Source organism: Larus michahellis, chromosome 2 (genome assembly GCF_964199755.1).
Source record: "Larus michahellis chromosome 2, bLarMic1.1, whole genome shotgun sequence".
NCBI classification, from domain to species: domain Eukaryota; kingdom Metazoa; phylum Chordata; class Aves; order Charadriiformes; family Laridae; genus Larus; species Larus michahellis.
In genome coordinates, this window is record NC_133897.1 from 12,652,039 (window position 1) to 12,671,676 (window position 19,638).

The 19,638-nt window shown below is 36.4% G+C and overlaps 1 protein-coding gene across 2 annotated transcripts in view; it reads left to right on the forward strand.

The window, feature by feature from the left end:
• Nucleotides 1-19,638, forward strand: part of WDR37 (WD repeat domain 37) — a 46,234-nt gene that overhangs the window by 2,494 nt on the left and 24,102 nt on the right. The window contains exons 2-7 of one of the 2 annotated variants that reach the window (XM_074574184.1): nt 3,122-3,153; nt 7,018-7,195; nt 10,567-10,663; nt 12,925-13,020; nt 13,189-13,253; nt 18,413-18,548. In XM_074574184.1, the coding sequence (XP_074430285.1) occupies nt 7,058-7,195; nt 10,567-10,663; nt 12,925-13,020; nt 13,189-13,253; nt 18,413-18,548 (532 nt within the window). In that variant the 5' untranslated portion in view covers nt 3,122-3,153; nt 7,018-7,057. The remainder of the gene's footprint in view (nt 1-3,121; nt 3,154-7,017; nt 7,196-10,566; nt 10,664-12,924; nt 13,021-13,188; nt 13,254-18,412; nt 18,549-19,638) is intronic. The other variant, XM_074574182.1, reaches the window with a different exon arrangement.

The window sequence follows — 19,638 nt, forward strand, 5'->3', positions numbered from 1 at the left end:
AAAGATTCTAATTTACTAGCAAGTAATATATTGCCAAATGAAGAGCAATGACATTAGAGGTCACTCTGCTCGCATGAAAGCGTAATAGCAATTTATCTAGTACATTGGAAGTAAGTACCTAAATATTGTTTGTTTAGAGACTAGCACAGTAGGATTCTGGCCTCTGACTGTGGTGCAGTGCTTCCTTAAACAAATACCTGGTTAAACTGCCTTTGCTCTTGAACTTCCTTAGGATTTCTCACCCTCAGGTCTTGTATTTGCATACCTGTGCATACATGTAGACTGCTTTTAAGCTATTAGGGATTTGCTAATACAGGAACAGGAGCTAAAATGTCTGTGAAACAGCTAAGGAAATAGAACAGGAAATAGCCTTCAAACATATTTTAGGATTTAACCAGCAGTAAGTAATTTAGCAGGACCTGATGCTGTCTGTGGAACTCCTCAATAAAGTCAGCTAATTAATACCTGTTAATAAAACAAGGTACAATATATACTCATAGGTAACTAACTAGCGTTAAATGTAAGAACATATTGTACCCTATACCATCTAATCTAGCCAAAACAGCAAGCATGCTCAGCGAGCTTAGGTGGCACAGATCTCAAAGGAGAGTTTTAGGCTTTCAGGACATCAGCAATTTTACTTAACAGGTCTTGGTCTGATAATTATTACTAGACCCAGGCAGGTTTCTTTTATATTCTAAATTAAAAAAAAAAATTACCCAAGTTTGGTAATTATTGTTGTTTAATTTTAGTTAAAATAAGTCTGTATGATTGAGACTATCATTTTCTTGCTTTAGTAGACAGTTTGGCAGGCTGGGTCTGAGCTGCATTTTGGTGTGATTGCAGCATTTGCTGACATAGTTGAATTAGCAAGATCAAAGCTTGCTAGCAGCAAAACTGGGCTGGCTTATGCTTGGAAGCTGATGTTAGAAGCTTGCTCAGAGTAGTTACTTACTAATGTGTTAAAGCTTTTATTGTTGATTTCCAGCTGTATAACATACTTACAGTTCATCGGTGCCACTTCTTTACTATACTTTCTATCAAAAGGAGATTGTCACCTTTTCAGTGGTTGGATGCTTTCCCCATTTCCTTTTGGTGGAACACCAGTTTTGTTTGAAAGTATGCTGCACTAAATTTAGAAAAAAAAAAAAAAAAGATGTTTTAATGCTTGAGTGGATTTCATAAGATTTAAGCACACTTATCAGTGGTTCTAGCATCATATGTGATGATCTGGAATGGTTTTGTTTCCTAAATATTTATCTTTAGCAGTACAATTAGTCTTACAAAGAAGTCTGTTTAGCCTGATCTTTCTCAGGTGTGCAGTATTCTTGGAGCCTGCACTGAATTAATGGCACTTGAATGTACAGCATCCTTGAAACAAATTGTTCACTGAAGACCTCAAAATGGAAGTTTTACTCCTTTAAATTTGATTTCTTTGCATATTAATAAAGATTGTAGTGGCGTACGTTGATACTTAAATTCCCTTAACTCATGAGTAATGCTGTCAAACCGAGTTACATGTAATTAAGAACTTAATAACTATAATCATTCTCCTGTCTTTCCCCTTTCCTTCCCCGCTTTGTGGAAAAAAACCCCATGTTAATTGGCATCTTTGTATCTTAAGGTTTCAATGTTGCACAGGACAATAATTACTATTGTAAAAAGCCTTTGTTTCTTATGTAGTATACACTGAAATTTTGTTCTAAACCAGGTTTGAAAATGAGATACCTGAGACAGTCTTAAGAGGTTTAAGAGCACACACAAATACAGTAAAATTGTTTCTGTGGTTTTTTTGGTTTAGGCGCGTTTTTTTCTTTTTTCTTTTTTTTAACACAATCCTTTAAATATTAAGTATTACTATTGCTAAACTCTAAACAAAATGGAGCAGGGAGATCTTGTGTAAGACACATTGCTGAAACTTCCCGATGCTTTCTCTTTACAGACTTGCGTGTTGTCTTGAATGAACAAAAAAGGCAATGCAATACTGTAGCCATTCTGTCTGTGCTTTGACACTTCTTAAAACAGATTTTCTCCCTGGCTTCAGCAGTGTGCATACCCCAAGAATTCTTTCCTTTCAGCAGTCTGCTTGTTCTGTGTTCAAGAGTAGAAGAAGTAGGCAAGTATAATTAGTTGGTTGCTGCAATGAATTTTTAAGTCTAGTAAGACCAGTGTGTGCACTGTTGTTTGGTGCCATTTCTCTGTTGTAGCTGAATAAAGCAGTACTTGATTACACATCTGCTCGTTACTGTTACTCTGATGAAATATTTCCTGTGACTGAATACATAGTAACATCTGCTACAGAAAGGTAGGTGGCAGAACTTTAATTTAACACAATGTAAAATATGCCATGAGTTTAATTAAACAGTATAACTGAAATACCGAAGTATCTTTGCATTCAGAAAGGAGTAATCACCTGTGGTCTAGATGTTTTCTAGGACATCTTTTTCTTCCCTACTTCTGATGATTGACTTTGTCAGAAATTCGTTTGCTATCGTTCTCTTGAGACTTTGACAGGTTATTATGTGAAGAACACTATGCAAATGTAGCATTTTCCAAAATGATTGAGCAGAATAGCTCAATATGTCTCATAAGCTCACTTTTTAATAACACAGTACTTGTGAACTGACACCCTTAATAAATATAGTTTAGTAATACAACACTCTTCCCCTTTCCTGTTTTTTTTTTCCTTGAAAAGTACTTCTGTTCAGCTTTTTTTACTCTTGATTGCTAATTTTTAGGTTTTGTGAATTCAGCTTCATTTGGCTCAGGAAACGAGTCCCATACTTCTTGGTGATTTTTCATCCTACTTCTAGAATTACTAAGTAGAAGGAAAGTGAATTTAGTGAATTTATCTTTTCAGAACCCATGTGTAACACTCAGAAGTTATGATTAACTACATCTGACTAACAATATATAATAGGTCATTTTGAAGCCTTTTTTTCTTACTTCATTTGTCTGGGATTTGGTGCTTATCCTTGACGTGTGTTGATGTTTTCCCTCACCTCCCCCTTTCCTGTCGTCTGGTGTGTTCTAACTACAAAAGTTTCAAAAATGTGAAAGACTTACTGGTTTGTATACTACTGACTGTTTCACTAATCAATATTTAATATGGTTTTCATAGGATATGTAACATGACACTGATATTCTGGACAGGTAATTTTCATTGTTTGAAAACCTTACATAATAAGGGGAATCAGGTAACTGCTAGAAATGAGCACCTTATTTATTTATTTTTTTAGTATCATATTGCCAAGGATCTGTTTTGTGAAATCTACTCTTGAAAAACCTGCAGCCTTTTACTGTTACAGTTAGCATCAACATAGTTCTGAAATTGTCAAAGTGAAGTCAATATTTAAAGGGACACTGTCACGTTTTTAAACTGAATTTACATCCTGAATAAATTATTGCTTGCTTACTGAAAGCCTGTAAGGCTATTTGGTGGAATTCAGAATGATATTAAAGGCAGTGAAGCTAGTCCTCTTCGGCTTCTCCTTCCTGTCCTCTGTATGCACATGCCTGCTTGTTGCCTCTTTGGTTTCAGCTTTGCTGTGGCTGTGTGTACCCTCTGCAGAGCCTGGGGAAGAGCGTGCATGCTTCCTCTCTCCAGAGCAGCGCATGAGTGACGTGGTCACGCTGGGGCATGAGGAGAGCACAATTTCTGGCAAGGACACTGGCTGCAGGTGAAGTGCTGCTACCAAATAGATATAACAACAGAGGTGTTTCTTACCTAAATCTCTTCTGTTTGCTTATGAGCTGTGAAAGTAGAAACTTTTGTGTAGTTAGTGCGAGAATTTCACTATGTAAAAAAGTAATCTCGTGTATTTGACTGTGTCCCTTTAAATTCTATGTGCTAGAACGTATAGCTGCCAAATCTATGTGTACTGATACTGAGTGGTGCAGTTGATTCGCTTGAAGGACGGGATGCCATCCAGAGGGACCTTGACAGGCTTGAGGAGTGGGCCCATGTGAACCTCATGAAGTTCAGCAAGGCAAAGTGCAAGGTCCCGCACCTTGGGTTGGGGCAATCCCCAATATCGATACAGACTGGAGGATGAAGGAATCGAGAGCAGACTGTGGAGAAGGACATGGGGGTACTGGCGGATGAAAAGAATCAGACATGAGGCAGCAATGTACGTTCTCAGCCCAGAAAACCAGTTGTAACCAATGGTACGAGAGAGACGTGGGCCTGTTAGAGCGGGTCCAGAGGAGGGCCACAAAAATTGTCAGAGGGCTGGAGCACCTCTCCTATGAAGAAAGACTGAGAGAGTTGGGGTTGTTCAGCCTGGAGAAGAGGTGTCTCTGGGGACACCTTATTGTGTCCTTTCAATACTTACAGGGAGCTTATAAGAAAGGCAGAGAGAGACTTTTTACCAGGGCTTGTAGTGACAGGACAAGGGGTAATGGTTTTAAACTAAAAGAGGGTAGATTTAGATTGAACCTAAGGAAGAAATTCTTTACAATGAGGGTGGTGAAACGGTGGCCCAGGTTGCCCAGAGAGGTGGTAGATGCCCCATCCCTGGAAACATTTGAGGTCAGGTCGGACGGGGCTCTGAGCAACCAGGTCTAGTTGAAGGTGTCCCTGCTCATTGCAGGGGGTTGGACTAGATGACTCTTGAAGGTTCCTTCCAACCCAAACTATTCTGTGATCCTACGAAGCAATCCAGAAAAGGGTATTTATTGGTGAAGTCCTCTGAAATGAAGTCGGTTGGCAGCAAAGAGCAAATGGAAGTTAACATAGTTAAAACAATGCTTGGTAAGGCATAAACCATTTTAATATCTTGGTGTATAACTACAGCTCAGGAGACATATTTGACTTAGAATTAGAAATTAGATTTTTCTTTTTTTTTTCCCCCACAGCTTAAGTGAAACTTGTTAAATGATTTATGTGATTATATTTAACTGTGTATGTATAGATATAAAACTGTTTAACACATCTATGTGGTACACACAATTTGGTGCCTCAGGCCTTAAAATGGTAACCCAAACGCTGCAGAAACTGTCAAACTGAAAGCCACTGAAAGAGTGGTTCCGAAGGGAGATAGGAAGGAGGGTGGAAGAGAGGAGAATATACATGTGTGTGGGATCTGATCATGTTTTGAGAAGAAACAGAAATGTGATGAGCACTGAAAACCTGTTCCTAATTCTTGACCATATGTCCAAGAACTGGAAGATACTTAGTGAAGCCCAGAAAATTGGCAGTAACTTGTTTATGGGATGGGCTTTTTTTAGTTTCAGTCCTGTCTTTCTATGGCAGAGGAATCTAGCCACAGTGAAAAAAGACATCTAGTCAAATAAGAAACTGCCCAATGGTAGTTCTTTCTCTTCTTTCTTCTTTAATTTGTGAATATAGCTAATTAGTTACTACTGATTAATCACACATAAAAAGCTCTGATGGGATTAGGTGCAGGGAAGGACTGTGCAGAGTCCAGAGGAAATGAAAAAAGATCATTTCAGTGCAGTACAAGATACTGGTGCAACCTGAATTTTATTTTAGATTCACTGTGGAATTGGTGTCAGGTTACTGGAACTCGGGTGTTCCAAAAGCTAATTAAAATACCAAGTTTTTTTAATGAGAAAATTTGAAGATGGATGGGCATCAAAACCTTAACTAAATCTAGTCTCATTTTGATATAAATTTATATATATTTATATATTTTAATGTTTGTGGTATAAAAACCAAAGCAAATTTAAATCTGTTTTTATTCATGGTGCATACTGTGTTTTTAGTAAGATATGCTTTTCCTTGGCTTTATGATATGTTAAAAAGCTGAAAATACCATGTCAAAACCACCAACCTGGTTAATGGCTAGTCTTGTTAATAGCGCTGGTGCTCATTCCTAGCTTGAGATCTAGCGTGTTGGCGGATCTTAAATTGGAAGCGGCCCTGGGTTTGGTTTAAATTTTCTCTGAGCAACTTATTTAAAAGGAAGCTCAGTTGCCTTGTTAGCTTTGCCAGCTCTGCTCTCCTATTTCTCTGCAAACTATTGCAGCTATTTGAAGTTGAAATTGTTGTTTCAGAAATCATTTATGCTGGAGAATGAATTTTTATTTTGTTCTCAATGTTCATGATTGAAAAATTTTGAGTAATCAATCCTAAAACATTTGAAATGTTTAATAACTGGTACTCCATGAAACTAATAATAATTTCTGCTGAATATCAGGTTTAAATTAAAAAAATATCCAGTAATTAATTGTTTGTAAAAATAAGATTTTGACAGTAAAGAACATATTCTCCACGTTTATGAAAGAAATCAAACATAATTTGATTTTTCTTAAAAGGGGAAAGCAGTAGATCATGCATGGTAATATTAATTGGTGATACTGTCAGGTGTTTTTAGGGATATTAAAGTGCATATTTGGCTTTAACAAGCTGACAAAAATTAACAACAACAGCCTGGTACATCAGGTGCACTTGTCACTCTGTTCATTAGATCATGGGCACTTTTACTATCAAGAAAGTGAAAATGTGAGCCGTCAAAAATGGTGGAAAGTAGTTTTCAGAACTTCTGTTATTAAAATTATTTTCTGCTTATGTTTAAACAATCACATCTGTTAAATTTTGTGTACTAACACTTGATTTTGCATAGTACACTTTTAACCTGACAGTGTCCCTAAATTATCATGTCTGTTTGCTTTCATTTTCCAGCTGGGTTTTAATTTTGCATGCATTTCGGTGAAATATAGTATGCATAATAGTTGTTTCCTGGAAGCATTTTGGGGCTGTCTCTGCTAGTGTTCTCCAAAATGAGCGGAATTTATTTTTCTTTTGTGAAGGTTTGTTATCTAATGACTACGTAATGCAGAAATGATTCCACTTAATTTACATATATGCGTATGTGTTTTTGAACTTAATGTTGTTTGAAGAGTAGCTGTAAGTAATAGGGATCCCTTCTTTTTAATGACAACCCAAACAACTCCAAAATTTAGTAGAACTAAATACTTCTATTGCGAGGAAAAAAAATTTAAACTCTAGTTAGTTTGGCAGAGCAATTTGTAATGTGTAATGCTTGTCCTTAGTTTATCATAGGAGCCTCTGTGAAGTTGTTTTTTTGAAGTAATGCCAATAGAAAGTGGAAGTTGTGCATCTGCTCGCCAAGCAAAGCAGAAACGTAAATCGCACAGTCTTTCAATCCGAAGAACCAACAGTTCCGAGCAAGAACGGGCAGGACTGCAGAGAGACATGCTGGAGGGGCAGGTAAGATAATATGCTGCTGCTTGGGTAACTGACTGTCTTCGGAGACTATTGATGTGGATGTTGATAGTGTTACAGGTTGTATTCAGATCTGTGGAGCTTTTTATTGGCTTTTGTGTATTTTTACATGAATGACAAAACCATGAAGAAATACAAAGAAACAGCCTCTTTATTTCACTGTACCTCCCCTCCACCCCATCTCTTAAAGTTGAAGATTGATTCTTGATTTCATAAGTTTGGATTTGGAATAGTAGTAACACAGGAATATGAATAAACCAAAATGTTTGTTATTACGACCCTGATAGGGAAGGTATTAGCGGGAACACTCTTCTGTGTTCCTTTCCGTAAAGTAAACAAATATTGCCCGCTTGACAGGTGTGAGCTAAATTAAATTTTTGTTTGTGGTTTTGTTTTTTGTTTGTTTGTTTTTTAATTTGGCTCAAATGAAGGTGTAATCTGAGTATTAAATTTAAGGGAAAGAACAACAACTGCAAACTTCCGTAATTTTCTTAATCATGTCAGTCTGTGTAGTGGATGCAATCCAGAGCCACATGGAGTGCTTCACCTAGCAATATTGAGATTAAGTGTTGGTAAGGCTCCTATAGGAAGTGTTTGAAGTAGTGCTGCCAAAGATAAGCAAATAGCAGTTTGAAAACTATTTACTGTCAAATTGAATATGCAGCGTTAATGTGTGCCTGGCAAAGATGATGCAAAACTTGATTTTTATCAGAGAGGTGTTTTGAAATACTGATGGTGTTTGGCTATGAGAAACCCCACTTTTTCAGCTCCGCAGATACTCTGGAGGAAAAACCTACTGTTCTCTCAGTGTTGTGACAGACTTTTTTTTTAATTGAATGTATTATTCAGTTAATTACAGCGTTAGTTTTCTGGGAACTAAGAGGGCCCACGTTGTTCCTTGTAGTCATCTAGAAGTCAGAGAATATAAGTATTTGGATCAAAAACTGTTAGTGCATTTCGGCTATTAAAGCCTTACTTCAGGAAAAGAGTGAAGGGCAGCTGAGAGGTCAAGCCACGTTGTCACTTCTGTGTAGTAAACCAAAATTTCGAGCTGTTTTAGTATTTCTTATCAAACTCTGTAAGTGTATTATGCTGTAAATGTAAATGTTTTAAATGTTTTATGTATCATCTTAGTTATGTTGACTTTAACCTTGAACAGCCAGTAGCAGATTCTAACAAGTACAGAGTGTTAATGCCCCTTCATAGTGGAGCTGTAAACCACAGGAGATCTAGAAAAGTACTTTTGCAGATAAACAGGTAACGTTATTACATGGTATTTTAATAAGCTAATTTAAATGATGTCAACTTTAAAGAGAGTAAAGGAAGTTGATGCATTTTACTATGCTAGTTACTTTAGGGCAGGTTTAGATTTGCTTATGTTTTCAGGCTCTGGGAAGGGGATTGAAAACCTTTACTACATCTCTTTCTGTTTTGAAAGTTGTAGGATAACTTAGTTTCTTTATAAACTTACTGTATGGAATTATTGGGTATTGAATCAGAAATAATTCTTCTAACTGCAGTGTTTCTCTCTTAATAGTGTTTCATTTGTATAGTATTCTTTTGTAATCAATTTTGGTTCAAGTTGGTTTTAATCGGGATCTGTTTCACGTTCTGGCTGACTGTGATTGTATGAACAAAAGTACTGTCTCAAGGGAGAGGCAGATGAAGATGCAGAAAGGAATATCCTAGGGGGACATAAGGAGCATAGGACGACTTCTTTCAGCACAGTGTCACAGCTTAAAGTAACTGTGAAACTGGTGTAAAACTGAATTATCCACAGAGCAGGTGTGCTCTACATCCTGGCTGTTTAGTCGTTTCTCTTGCTCTTCTCTTTAAAATTGATGTTCAAAAATAACTTACAAAATCGGGATTATGATAGACTTTTCTAACTGTTTCTGAAGACAATCATCTTGACTCTATGAACGAATATGTGAGTGAGATTAAATTCTGGTTGTTTAGATGCTGACTTGGTGGAAGGCTTGTGCTGCCCTCTGATGGCTAATATGCACACACTTTGTCCTAATTCAATTAGTTTATTGGAATGGAACAAATTTATTTTGGTTTGAGTTTGCTGGAACACTTAAGAACAAAACAAGCTATAATCATCCTTAAACTTGCGTTGAATAATGAAGTTCACTCAAATTTGGGTGGTGTCATGTGCTCCCATTCCCATGGGAGTTTGTACTCCCGTTCTAGTAACGCTGCTTCTGTACCTCTAGACCTGAAAGGTTTGTGCTGTGGCAGAAGCTGAGTCAGTTTTCTTCTTTTGCTCGTAGCTGATGATTTCAAGATCTTGAAATTACATGCTTTTGCTATTTTTATAAAAAGTAGATGTTGCTGATGGGCACAGTCCCCGTATAGTTGATAGATGAACATTGATATATTGGTAATATGGTATACATGATACCATATTAATTTCACTTCAGAATTTGGTAACTTGTTTCCTTGCATAGATATTTCTCAGTTTTTGAATACAGATGCATTATTTACAGGTTTGTCCAGTAATAAGTTGTTGTCTTACTGAATTCTGAGATGACAGGTTAGCTACACTCCAAAGGAGTAGTTGAGCTTTTTCATCATTAGGGTAAGGCTCAGTTAAGTGGAAACTTCTCTCAAAACAAAACAAAAGTTTATAGCTGCCTACCTAGATAAATAATAAATGCAGTAAGGCAACTTACATATTGTGGTAATTACACATAGTTGGTTTTGTGCCTTGGAATTGCTATGTTGATTATACTGAAGAAAAAAAATCAGCCCTCCTCTGTGAATTTGCTTCAAAATACTTTCTGTGAAGAGGAGATGCTTAAATAATATCTGGGGAGGGCAGGATTAGAAATTGCAGTTTCCTTCACACTTAGTTATGGTTAGTGACAAAAGTAGGTAAATGTTGAAAATATGTTTAAAAGCTTAGTTTGTCTCAAGCTTTGGTAATAAGGTGCTTTGTGATGACAACTTCCTAACCTAATGCATAGTCAACTTCTGAACTACTTTGTCAACCACAGGTATTCTTTTGTCTTGAACTGGAAGCATCTTGACATTGTATTATACATTTCTTCCCCCTTTTTTCTTTAATGAGTTGTACATGGATCTTGGTTTTATAATTTGTCTCTAGTAAAAACAAAAAAAAAAACCCACACGTGATTTGAATTCTTGTCCCTTGAAAGAGAAAGAGTATGTAAAATGAAAAATTTTTGTGATGCACAGAGCTTTTTGTTTTGTGTTCTATGCTAGTAGTAGTTTTAATTTCTCTGTTTGCTGGGAGATGGAGAGAACTGTTAAAATCAGCTGAAGATGGAAGGGTATCTACATAAAATATGTGTAAAGAAAAATATAAACCCTGATATTTTGCCTCCTAGGATTCTAAACTACCATCTTCTGTCCGGAATACACTCCTTGAACTTTTTGGGCAAATAGAGCGGGAGTTTGAAAACCTGTATATTGAAAATTTGGAATGTGAGTATCTATTTTTTTCCAGCAACGTATGAATTTTTTGGATTTAGGATATAGTAGCACTAATTGAGATGCTTACCCTGGATAGCGTACTTAGTGTACCTTTTCTGCGAGGAGTTCAAGAATTGTTTTGAATTTGTATCTTTTCAGAAAAATGGCTTTCTTAGCTCTTTGACACAAGTAGTGAGAACTGATGTGTGTCATCCTCCTTGACTCTTAGGCAAAGAAAATGAAGTATCTGTCTCCTTGTCATTGTAGGCTCTGGTATATACTCCGTTCAGGCATTGAAGTTTGTGGCTTTGTTGTATATTTACAGGCTTAATTTTAATGATGTAATATTAGTAAATAAAATTGATCAAGTGCCTTGAAAAAGTGTAAAATGTGGTGTTTCCGGGTCATACTACTTAGTACATTGCCTAACCAGCACCTGCAACTACTCATGAATTTTGAAGTAGAGCACTTGGATAAAAATTCCAGGTGGTATCTGCACAGAATGTTCTTTGTTTAATGGCAATGCAATCATATGGTAATAATGTAAGTGATCCAAGGTGATGTAAGAGGATCCATAGTAAGTAACGCAGGCAGTCAGACAATAAAGCCTCTGCTCAATTTTCCTTGCTGGATCTTGGAAGCTGTGTTGCGTGGCTTTGCTTCTGAGTTGTGGAGTCTGTCTGGTTTTTTTCCACACCTAATCTGTTCCCACAGTTAAATCAAACACTCCTGTCAAAAAAACATTCTTCCATGCTGTTTGAAAATGTACTGTTTTTTTATTGTCTTAAAGCCTTGAGATTGCGTTGGTTAAAGGCTATCATCACCACTGCACATTTTTTAGTGACAATTTTCACAACAGAGTTTTCTTGCTACCAGTTGACTGTTAGCAAGAAAAGTAGGGATTGTTCCCTGCAGCCCCACTTCAAAAATGTTTGTCAGAAAACAAGTGCCGAATTTGTTTGTACCCTCCAGAGTATGATTGTTTTCCTTCTATTCTGCTTTTGTTTCTTCGTCTTCCTCCTTCACCTCACTGTTCTAGTTCACGCCTTTCAGGCAATTCTTGTATCGGCCTGGCTTGCTTGTTTCAGTCATCTGTTACTACAGACCTGTCTCTATTTACTTCTCTTTCATATTGTCTTTGTTTTATAAAAGTTTAGGTGTATGTGACTGAAAACACGAAAAGAATCTTGCTTTGCTCATTTCAAGCACTTGGATGTGGTATGCAAGTGTAAACTGACTTTTCCAGTGCTTAGAACTGAGAGTTCTGTGAATTTCTCAGAAACAGCAAGAAGCATACTCTTGATGGGTCACGTTCTCCCACATTTCAAAGCCTGGGAGAGAATGACTTCTTTAAAAAAAAAAAAAAATCCTAAGAACTTGTGGAAAGACAGGCCTAGGCTTATTCTTAGGAACAGCCCAAAACTGCTTGGTTAAAGCCTCTCAATAGGATTTCACTTGAGGAGAATACTTAAAGAGTATCAGCCCAGATTTTGAGGAAAAACTATAATGTTCTTTATGAAATGAAGTTGAGCAACTTTAAAACAGCCCAGCCACTGGAAATCACTTATGAGTACCTAATTTATTTTAGTTATGACATCACTCTGTCTTGTGTTGAAATGGCACTGGTGAGAGTTATAAATAATTGACAGAAAAGCATATTCTTGTTACAGTTACATGCTTTGTCTGATGTGCAGTGAAATGTTCTGATCATATTTAATGTTCTAAAACACTTGAATGTAAAATATATGTGTCATTCTATGTTTTTTTAATGGATTTCAAAGTATAAAAAATTACACTGCACTACCTTTCTTACTGGAACTCTAGCAGTAGGCATATTCAGGGGAGAATACTATTTCATGATGAATAAAATCTTTGTCAAGAAATTACGTACTAATTCTGTGGCTAAAATACTTATGATACTGCAAATTTTCTGTCTTCTGTTGGATTTAATTCACTATAGGTGTGCCATGTATTTCACAAAAGCTGTTTTTGCTAATCTTAGTCACATTTATTAGTAAAAGTAGCAGTAATTGTAAGCCACTAATACTTCCCTTGGAATCTGGGTCAAGGTTGATCTCTGGAAAATTCAGCATGAGTCTTGGTTTATGTCTTGGTGAGACCTGCTTTTATAAAATCACAGTTGGTCTCCTTTCCTGTCCTTAGCATAAAATAGATTACTTACTTACCATAACAATTCTTAAGTAGTATGTTAATGATAATGTTAATGATACTAATTTTTTTTTTATTAATGTGAATTTTTTTTTTATCGTTAGTACGTAGAGAGATTGATACACTTAATGAGCGTTTAGCAGCTGAAGGACAGACAATTGATGGAGCTGAACTCAGCAAAGGACAACTGAAAACAAAAGGTAAGAGAACCTCAAAGAATCCTGAACTAGTATTTTTGAATTTACTGTTTTTATATTCACCCGGCCAAAACTTAGAATCTTATTGAAAGGAATTAATATCAGTTACTTATACAAATAAGCTAATGCTGTATTTGAAATCTCTTCCTCTGAATTTATTTGTCTCAACAGCCAGTCATAGTACCAGTCAGCTTTCTCAGAAATTAAAGACAACTTACAAGGCATCTACTAGCAAGGTATGAGACAAATTAAACCTCTACTCATCAATGTGTACTCATGAGACTAACATGGCTGTCTTTAAGTTGTAAATTGTGGTTTCCTTAGGCTGAGTAATGCTGTTCTTTAAGTAAACCTGCCTCATAAGGAACAGTATCTTTATCTCTGATTCATCGGTTACCCATTACTTCAACCACACTATATGACATTTTTACAATAATTGCTTATCTTTTTTAAAGTATGAATGTTGGAGAGGAGAGCATGTGTGCACACGTGTGTATGTGAGATTACTCTTTTGCAAAGAGAACTAAAATAATTACTGAGTTTCGTGAGGCAAATTGAGAACTTGGTAGTGAATTTCTGAATAAAGATTTGGGTATTGCAGTTGAAATGGGGATTTAAATGGGCATCTATATGTGTACTATTATAGTTTGGGTTTTTTAAAAATAATTTTTATTTTTTAGGTATAAGACTAGAACAGTTTGTTTCCTTTATGTTGCAAGCCTTGCAAATTAGTAGCTAGCGATCTTTTTTGCCTGGTCTCTTAGCTCAGTTACCGTTTCCAATGCTTTTAATTTTGCCCATCTGCATCTGTCAGGTATTTTGGTTTTCTCTTTCTCTCCCCTTTTTCAGTTTTCGTAGAGAGTTTACCTGCTGCTCTTTTTGCCCCCATCTCAGGGTCATTTCACAATACATTATTAAGATTAAATGAAATGTAAGGAAACCACAGTGGGATCTGGTATGCGAACCAACTGTATAAGAAGCTCCATGCTGACCCATATTGCAGCCTAATGAGTGGTTATAGAATGACTGTAGGTGTCTTGGAAATACCATCTGTTAAGTAGTCTGAAAGTTTGAGAGTCAGAATAACAGTAGTGTGGTGAAATAGATCTAAGTTACTGTGTTTTATTTGGTCTCCTTTTGATTTTATTGTTTTTCAGACTTTCTTCTTTATTCTTGCCAATCTGATGCATAGAGGTGCCTCTTCCTTTTTCTTAAGAGTTAATGACTTACAAATTCTTTAATGAGGCCACTTAAATAGTCAGAACATGATATTAATAGGGACAATATAGTATTAGTACACCTACTATGTAGCTATGGGTTAGTACTTTCTCTAGTGTGGTATTGGGGTTTTTTCGTTTTTTGGTGTGTTTGGTGGTTTTTTGGTTTGTTTTTTTTTTAAGGCTGGTGTTAAATGCTTGTCTTCTTTCACTTGCTTGCAATGTAGCGCTCATATTCTTTCCCGGGCAAGGCAGGTGGACCTCGCAACTTCAGCGTGGGAAGCTGGGAAGTATGGGGTGGAGACTCCTGGGTAACTGCTTTGCTTCATGGTGTTCTGATATGCATGCACAGCAAAGTAGTCATGAGTAGTGGAACATGAAGAATTTAATACCTTGTTATAGACGTACATATCTAGTATATCAATTGATAACCAACAGGTGTTTGAATGTGCTGATATATTTCTTTCCACAACTCTGAATCTGATTTTACTGAAGGGTAGGCAAGGAGAGCTGAGGGAAATGATAAAGTTGAGAGCATCTCTCTCTGGTGTGTTCTTTGACACCTTTCTACACACCATGGGAGTGGCTTTATTTCAGCTGCTGCTTCCTTCCTGCACAGAAGAGCTGAAGCTGCAACCTTTTGTCTCTTGACCCATGAAGAGACTATAACCGAAAGTCAGGAAAGACTATAACTAAGTTTCTAACAAACTAATCTTTCTGTCTGTATCCTGACTGGAGGCAGTTAGAATTACCTAATACACTATCTGGGAAAATAGCATTTGAAGAGCTTTAAGAGTTCAACAGCTTTGAAATTCTTATGTCTTCTGTATTTTTGTGAGCGTTGAATGAACAATGCTGTTCACCAAAAATGGGTTGTATTTCAAACTCAGTGGGGTAGTGGATCGCAACTTTTTTCTTCAACCCATCCATTATACTGTTACTTTATGCCCAGTTTAAAGCTTGTCAGAAGTCTTTTTTTTTTTAATCTTTTTTCCCTGTGGGTAATTTCAAGAAACTTAAGTTTTACAAACCAGTTGTTTTGTGTAACTGCACACGATTACATTTTTCTGATTGCCAGTTTAGGTTTGTTCTGAAAAGAGCTTTCAATATTTGCTTGTTCTAATGAGAAAGCTGATCCTTGACTGCTTTAATATTGATAAAACATGCTAAGTCTGAAGCTGTTCATTTTCTTGGGAAAAATGCTGAGGTAAACGTGCTTAATTTGAGTTCTTCATAGAAAATTCCCATACCTGGATACTTTTCGTCACTTAGCTGAGTTAGGAGTCTGAATATTAAGTTGGCAAAACTTATATGAGAAAAGGATGCTTTTAGCAGCATATAGAGTAGATTTAGTGCTTAGTAATCTGAAAATAATTTTTTGTATATGTTAATGGAGAAGATCCTGTAATTTAACTGCAGTTTTTTGTAGATGCAGGAATTGCTGTGTGAAATTCATGTTTTAATGTTAGCAAGATGTTACTGCTGATGTTAACAGTCTCTGGCTATAGCAGTTGTTAAGACATCAGGAAAACGTTAACAGTTTGTGCAGAATCCTAAAATAAACTGAAATGATATAACTCGCTCCTCATAAACTAACTTCCATGATCACTGATTCTATTGGATCAGGAAAAGGACTCTTAAAGCAAGGTATTTCTTCACCCAGCAGTTGAAGGGTATGAAACTTGTTGGAAGATGTAATTTTTGACCTCACTGCGTAATGTTGCTCCACAGGAAGTTCCGTTCATCAGTCACAGTGTAATGCTGCTGGACTGGTTTGGAGTTGACCAAGTTTTCGTTCTTATTTCTAATGTGTCCTGTCTGCTTAAGAGACATTTTTATAAGGTGTTTCAATTTGTTTGCCATACAGCTGTTTCCATTTGTATTTGGTTTTCAATTGTTTACATGGTAAACAATTGTTTTTGTGGTGTTTGTTTGCAATTTTCTACTCTTTACATGGCTAACAATTGTTTTCATATTAACAAATCTCTGTGTAGAAGAAAGTACATGAAACTATGTGGATTTAAGGAAGAGGACAGACAAAGCAGAAATACACTCGATATGGTTGCTCACTTTACTTGCATTTGTATATGATACTCCAGGATCTGGTGAAGTTATTTTAAAAACTTTTTCTGCAGTGCAGAGGCCTCTTTTTAGCAAGTTGTATGTTACTTAAGTATTTCCTTTCCTTTATTGGAAAATTGTGCACGTATGGTTAAGGAACCAGGAAGTAATCCAGGCACTATCTAGTTTATCCAATTACTGGTATGTGAAGTGAGGGACAACAAAAAAGAAGGAAAGAAGGCGGGGGGGAGATATGTAGGAAAAGTGTGCCTTAAATATCTGTATCTGGATATTTAGTCTTAGATAGTGTCCTTGATCTCTTACCTTCTGTGTGTTCATTCAAGACTGCTAAATACTCCAAAAAGGGTTTTACAGCCTTTCCATTAAATGATCAATGAAAGAACTATCCAGCAGTTTTTGGAAAATCTGTGCTTCTTGACAAGTTGGAGGTTTGACTCAACATTAGAAAGACAGAATGCAAGCATAGTTCGAGTGTGGGGTTGAGAGCTGAAACCTTCAAGTTTGGAATTTGAGTTGAGCGCTATATTGTTCCTTCACTTTTTACTTAATTCTGCTGTTCCACTTCTCATACATGATTCCCTTTAGTTTAAGGGCTATATTCAATGTGAAAGTTGCATCTGTAGGATTGTATTCAAAGCCTATGAAACTCTGCAGTATGGTTGAACTAATCATCTTTACCATTAACCCATTTTCTTTTCAATGCATCCTTAATGATTGTTCCTTCTTCTGCTGTGAAAATGAAATGCGTATTAGCTGTTAATTTGGAATTCAAATAGGGCATTATCATTTCATCATTGGAAAGCTGACATGCTCAGGATTTAGAATGCTTTTGCAGATATTCGTTAACTTTTAAAAACCTTTTTGGAAGTAATTTGCTTTAATGACATATTTAAGAACTTCCTTTTCGATACAAAAAACTAATGGGATTTTAACCTTATTTTATTGTATCTGAAGTGTAGACTGAATTAATTTTCTAACTTTTACTAAGCTGTTGATAAGTCTTAATGTGATTTGTGTTGAAGCATTAGAGGTTTTGACTTAACTGGTCAGATAGATACCTGCCCATAATTGCATGCAGAGGAAAACACAAATTGAAGTCGTCTTCTTGTTTTAGTTTTAACAAAGCTTTTCAGATAGTCTTTCTCAAAGTAGAGTTATGACCTTCAAGGCTTGGGGGGTAAAACCAGGGTATTTTTAACAGTGGTTTTGCTCTTATTGAAGTAATTTTTCACCACTCGTGGTTTCACTTGTTTCTGGAAGCGTTACAGTGAGACAAACTTTTTGTAGATATTGCGTGTTTTCAGCCTTCCTGTACTATAACGCCTTGTAGTTTTACCATTCTTGCTAGACTTTTTCTTCTTTTCATTTCATATTACTTATGCACATACTAATTTGGATTTAATGAGTCTTCTCAGTTTTCCTCTAACAGCATTGGCTTTGAGGGAATGTGCTTATCAAATGCTGAGTTTGACATATCTCTAAAAATATGCTTTGTTACACAAATAAACTGCCATATGCTCTCGGATTAATGTTTGATTTGATTTAGCTTTTTGCAGTTTTGAGGAAAAATGGTGGTCACTTTCAAATGGGAATGTTTCTGGATTTTACTAGAATTATCTAATAAGTAGTACAGTTTTTCAAAGACGTTACACTGGGTGACATGGATTGTCTTTAAGTTATCAGATGTATCCTTGTTTGGGAATAGGCGAGAAAAGTTTTGGGGTTTTTTTTTGTTTTGGTTTTTGTTTTGTGGGGTTTTTTGTTTAAAAATTACAATCCTTTACACAAACAGAATGGGAAGTGCACACTCTGTTTGTACAACGCATTATTGCAATGAGGTTGTGTTATTGTGGTACACAATAGTTTATCTTGCCTTTTGTAAAAAGGGAGGATTATTAAAAAAGAAATCAAAATGTAATTGAGATGCATTTGCATCCAAACTCACTTTCCAACCATCAAATGTCAAATTCTTGAAAATAGTGAGCTGTCAGAGCACTGAAGAATCGTGATGAAAATGTTAGTATCTATTTGTATTTGTGAGATACTTAATCTTGGGTCAATGTGGAAAAATAATGTTGGTCTCTCTGCTATTTCAGATTGTATCCAGTTTTAAAACTACAACATCAAGGGCAATCTGTCAACTAGTAAAGGAATATGTTGGCCACAGGGATGGTATTTGGGATGTCAGTGTGGCGAAAACTCAACCAGTGGTGTTGGGAACTGCATCTGCTGGTAAAGTTTTGTGTTGCTTGAATCTTTAGAAAATTCTGGTTTAGTCCCTCAACTATAGCAAACGTAGGTCAAAAGCATACTGGAATACTGAGCTCCACACTGAGTGAGTCGATTTAAAGAAGTTCAATAGCTGAAAAATTCTTATATTGGAATTTCCTTGAAATGCATTTAACCTTCAGAAGTTCAGGCATCCTTGTTGATCTTTCTGCCGGTTAACTTCCATGCAGGTCACACTCTCCTTAGTCAGCTCTAGCCTCTTGGATGGTGTAAATGGGGGGGTTGGGGAGCTGTTGGCTTGGAGAGGTCTTTCACAAAGAATGCTATATGGCTGTGTACAGAGATCCCCACCAACTTTCTATCACGGTATTGTTTAGCCTTTGTTTTATAGAAGCCATGGACTTAGTCACAGTTTGCATATTTTTATATTCTTACATTCATCTGCCTTTTGTCTAAGGATGTAGGGGCAGCTAAAAATCTTAATTTTTGGTTCTTATTAACTTACTAGCTTGCTTCCTTCCCACTTGAGAGGGAACAGGTACTAATGAATAAGTCACTAAATCTATTATAATACAAAAATCCATCTAGAGGATTGTGTGGCTTTGGAAAATGATTAGGGAAATAAACCATAACCAGTTAGAATTGGTCAGTTTCAAGTGACAGTCTTTTGAAACTGGAACAGAGTCTGAAGACACTTACTGGACATAAATATTAAGGACCAGAAATCTCTACTTCATAAACAGTTCTGTTACCATTTTTGTGTGCTCACTGAAGGACACATTTTGTCTTTATGTGGGACGACTTGTCTTTGTCCTGATTTAACTTGGAAACAGCCTTTCTCCAATTCAGCATTAAGGTTCACCCCACTTACAAATACTTATATTAATTATTTATTTGGGGTGCGGGAGGGTAAGGAGTGGCATTTGGAGCGATTTTCTTTGAGTAAGTTTTTGTAGTGCTCTGCGCTTATACCTATATGCATTTGGGACTTCTGTGCAGGAAGTAAATAGTTTGTGCATAGAACTCTTGTTTGTAGTGACTGCCGGACTTTTTCACCACTGAATTCTTTCTGTCTTCTTTTTGAGTCTCATCA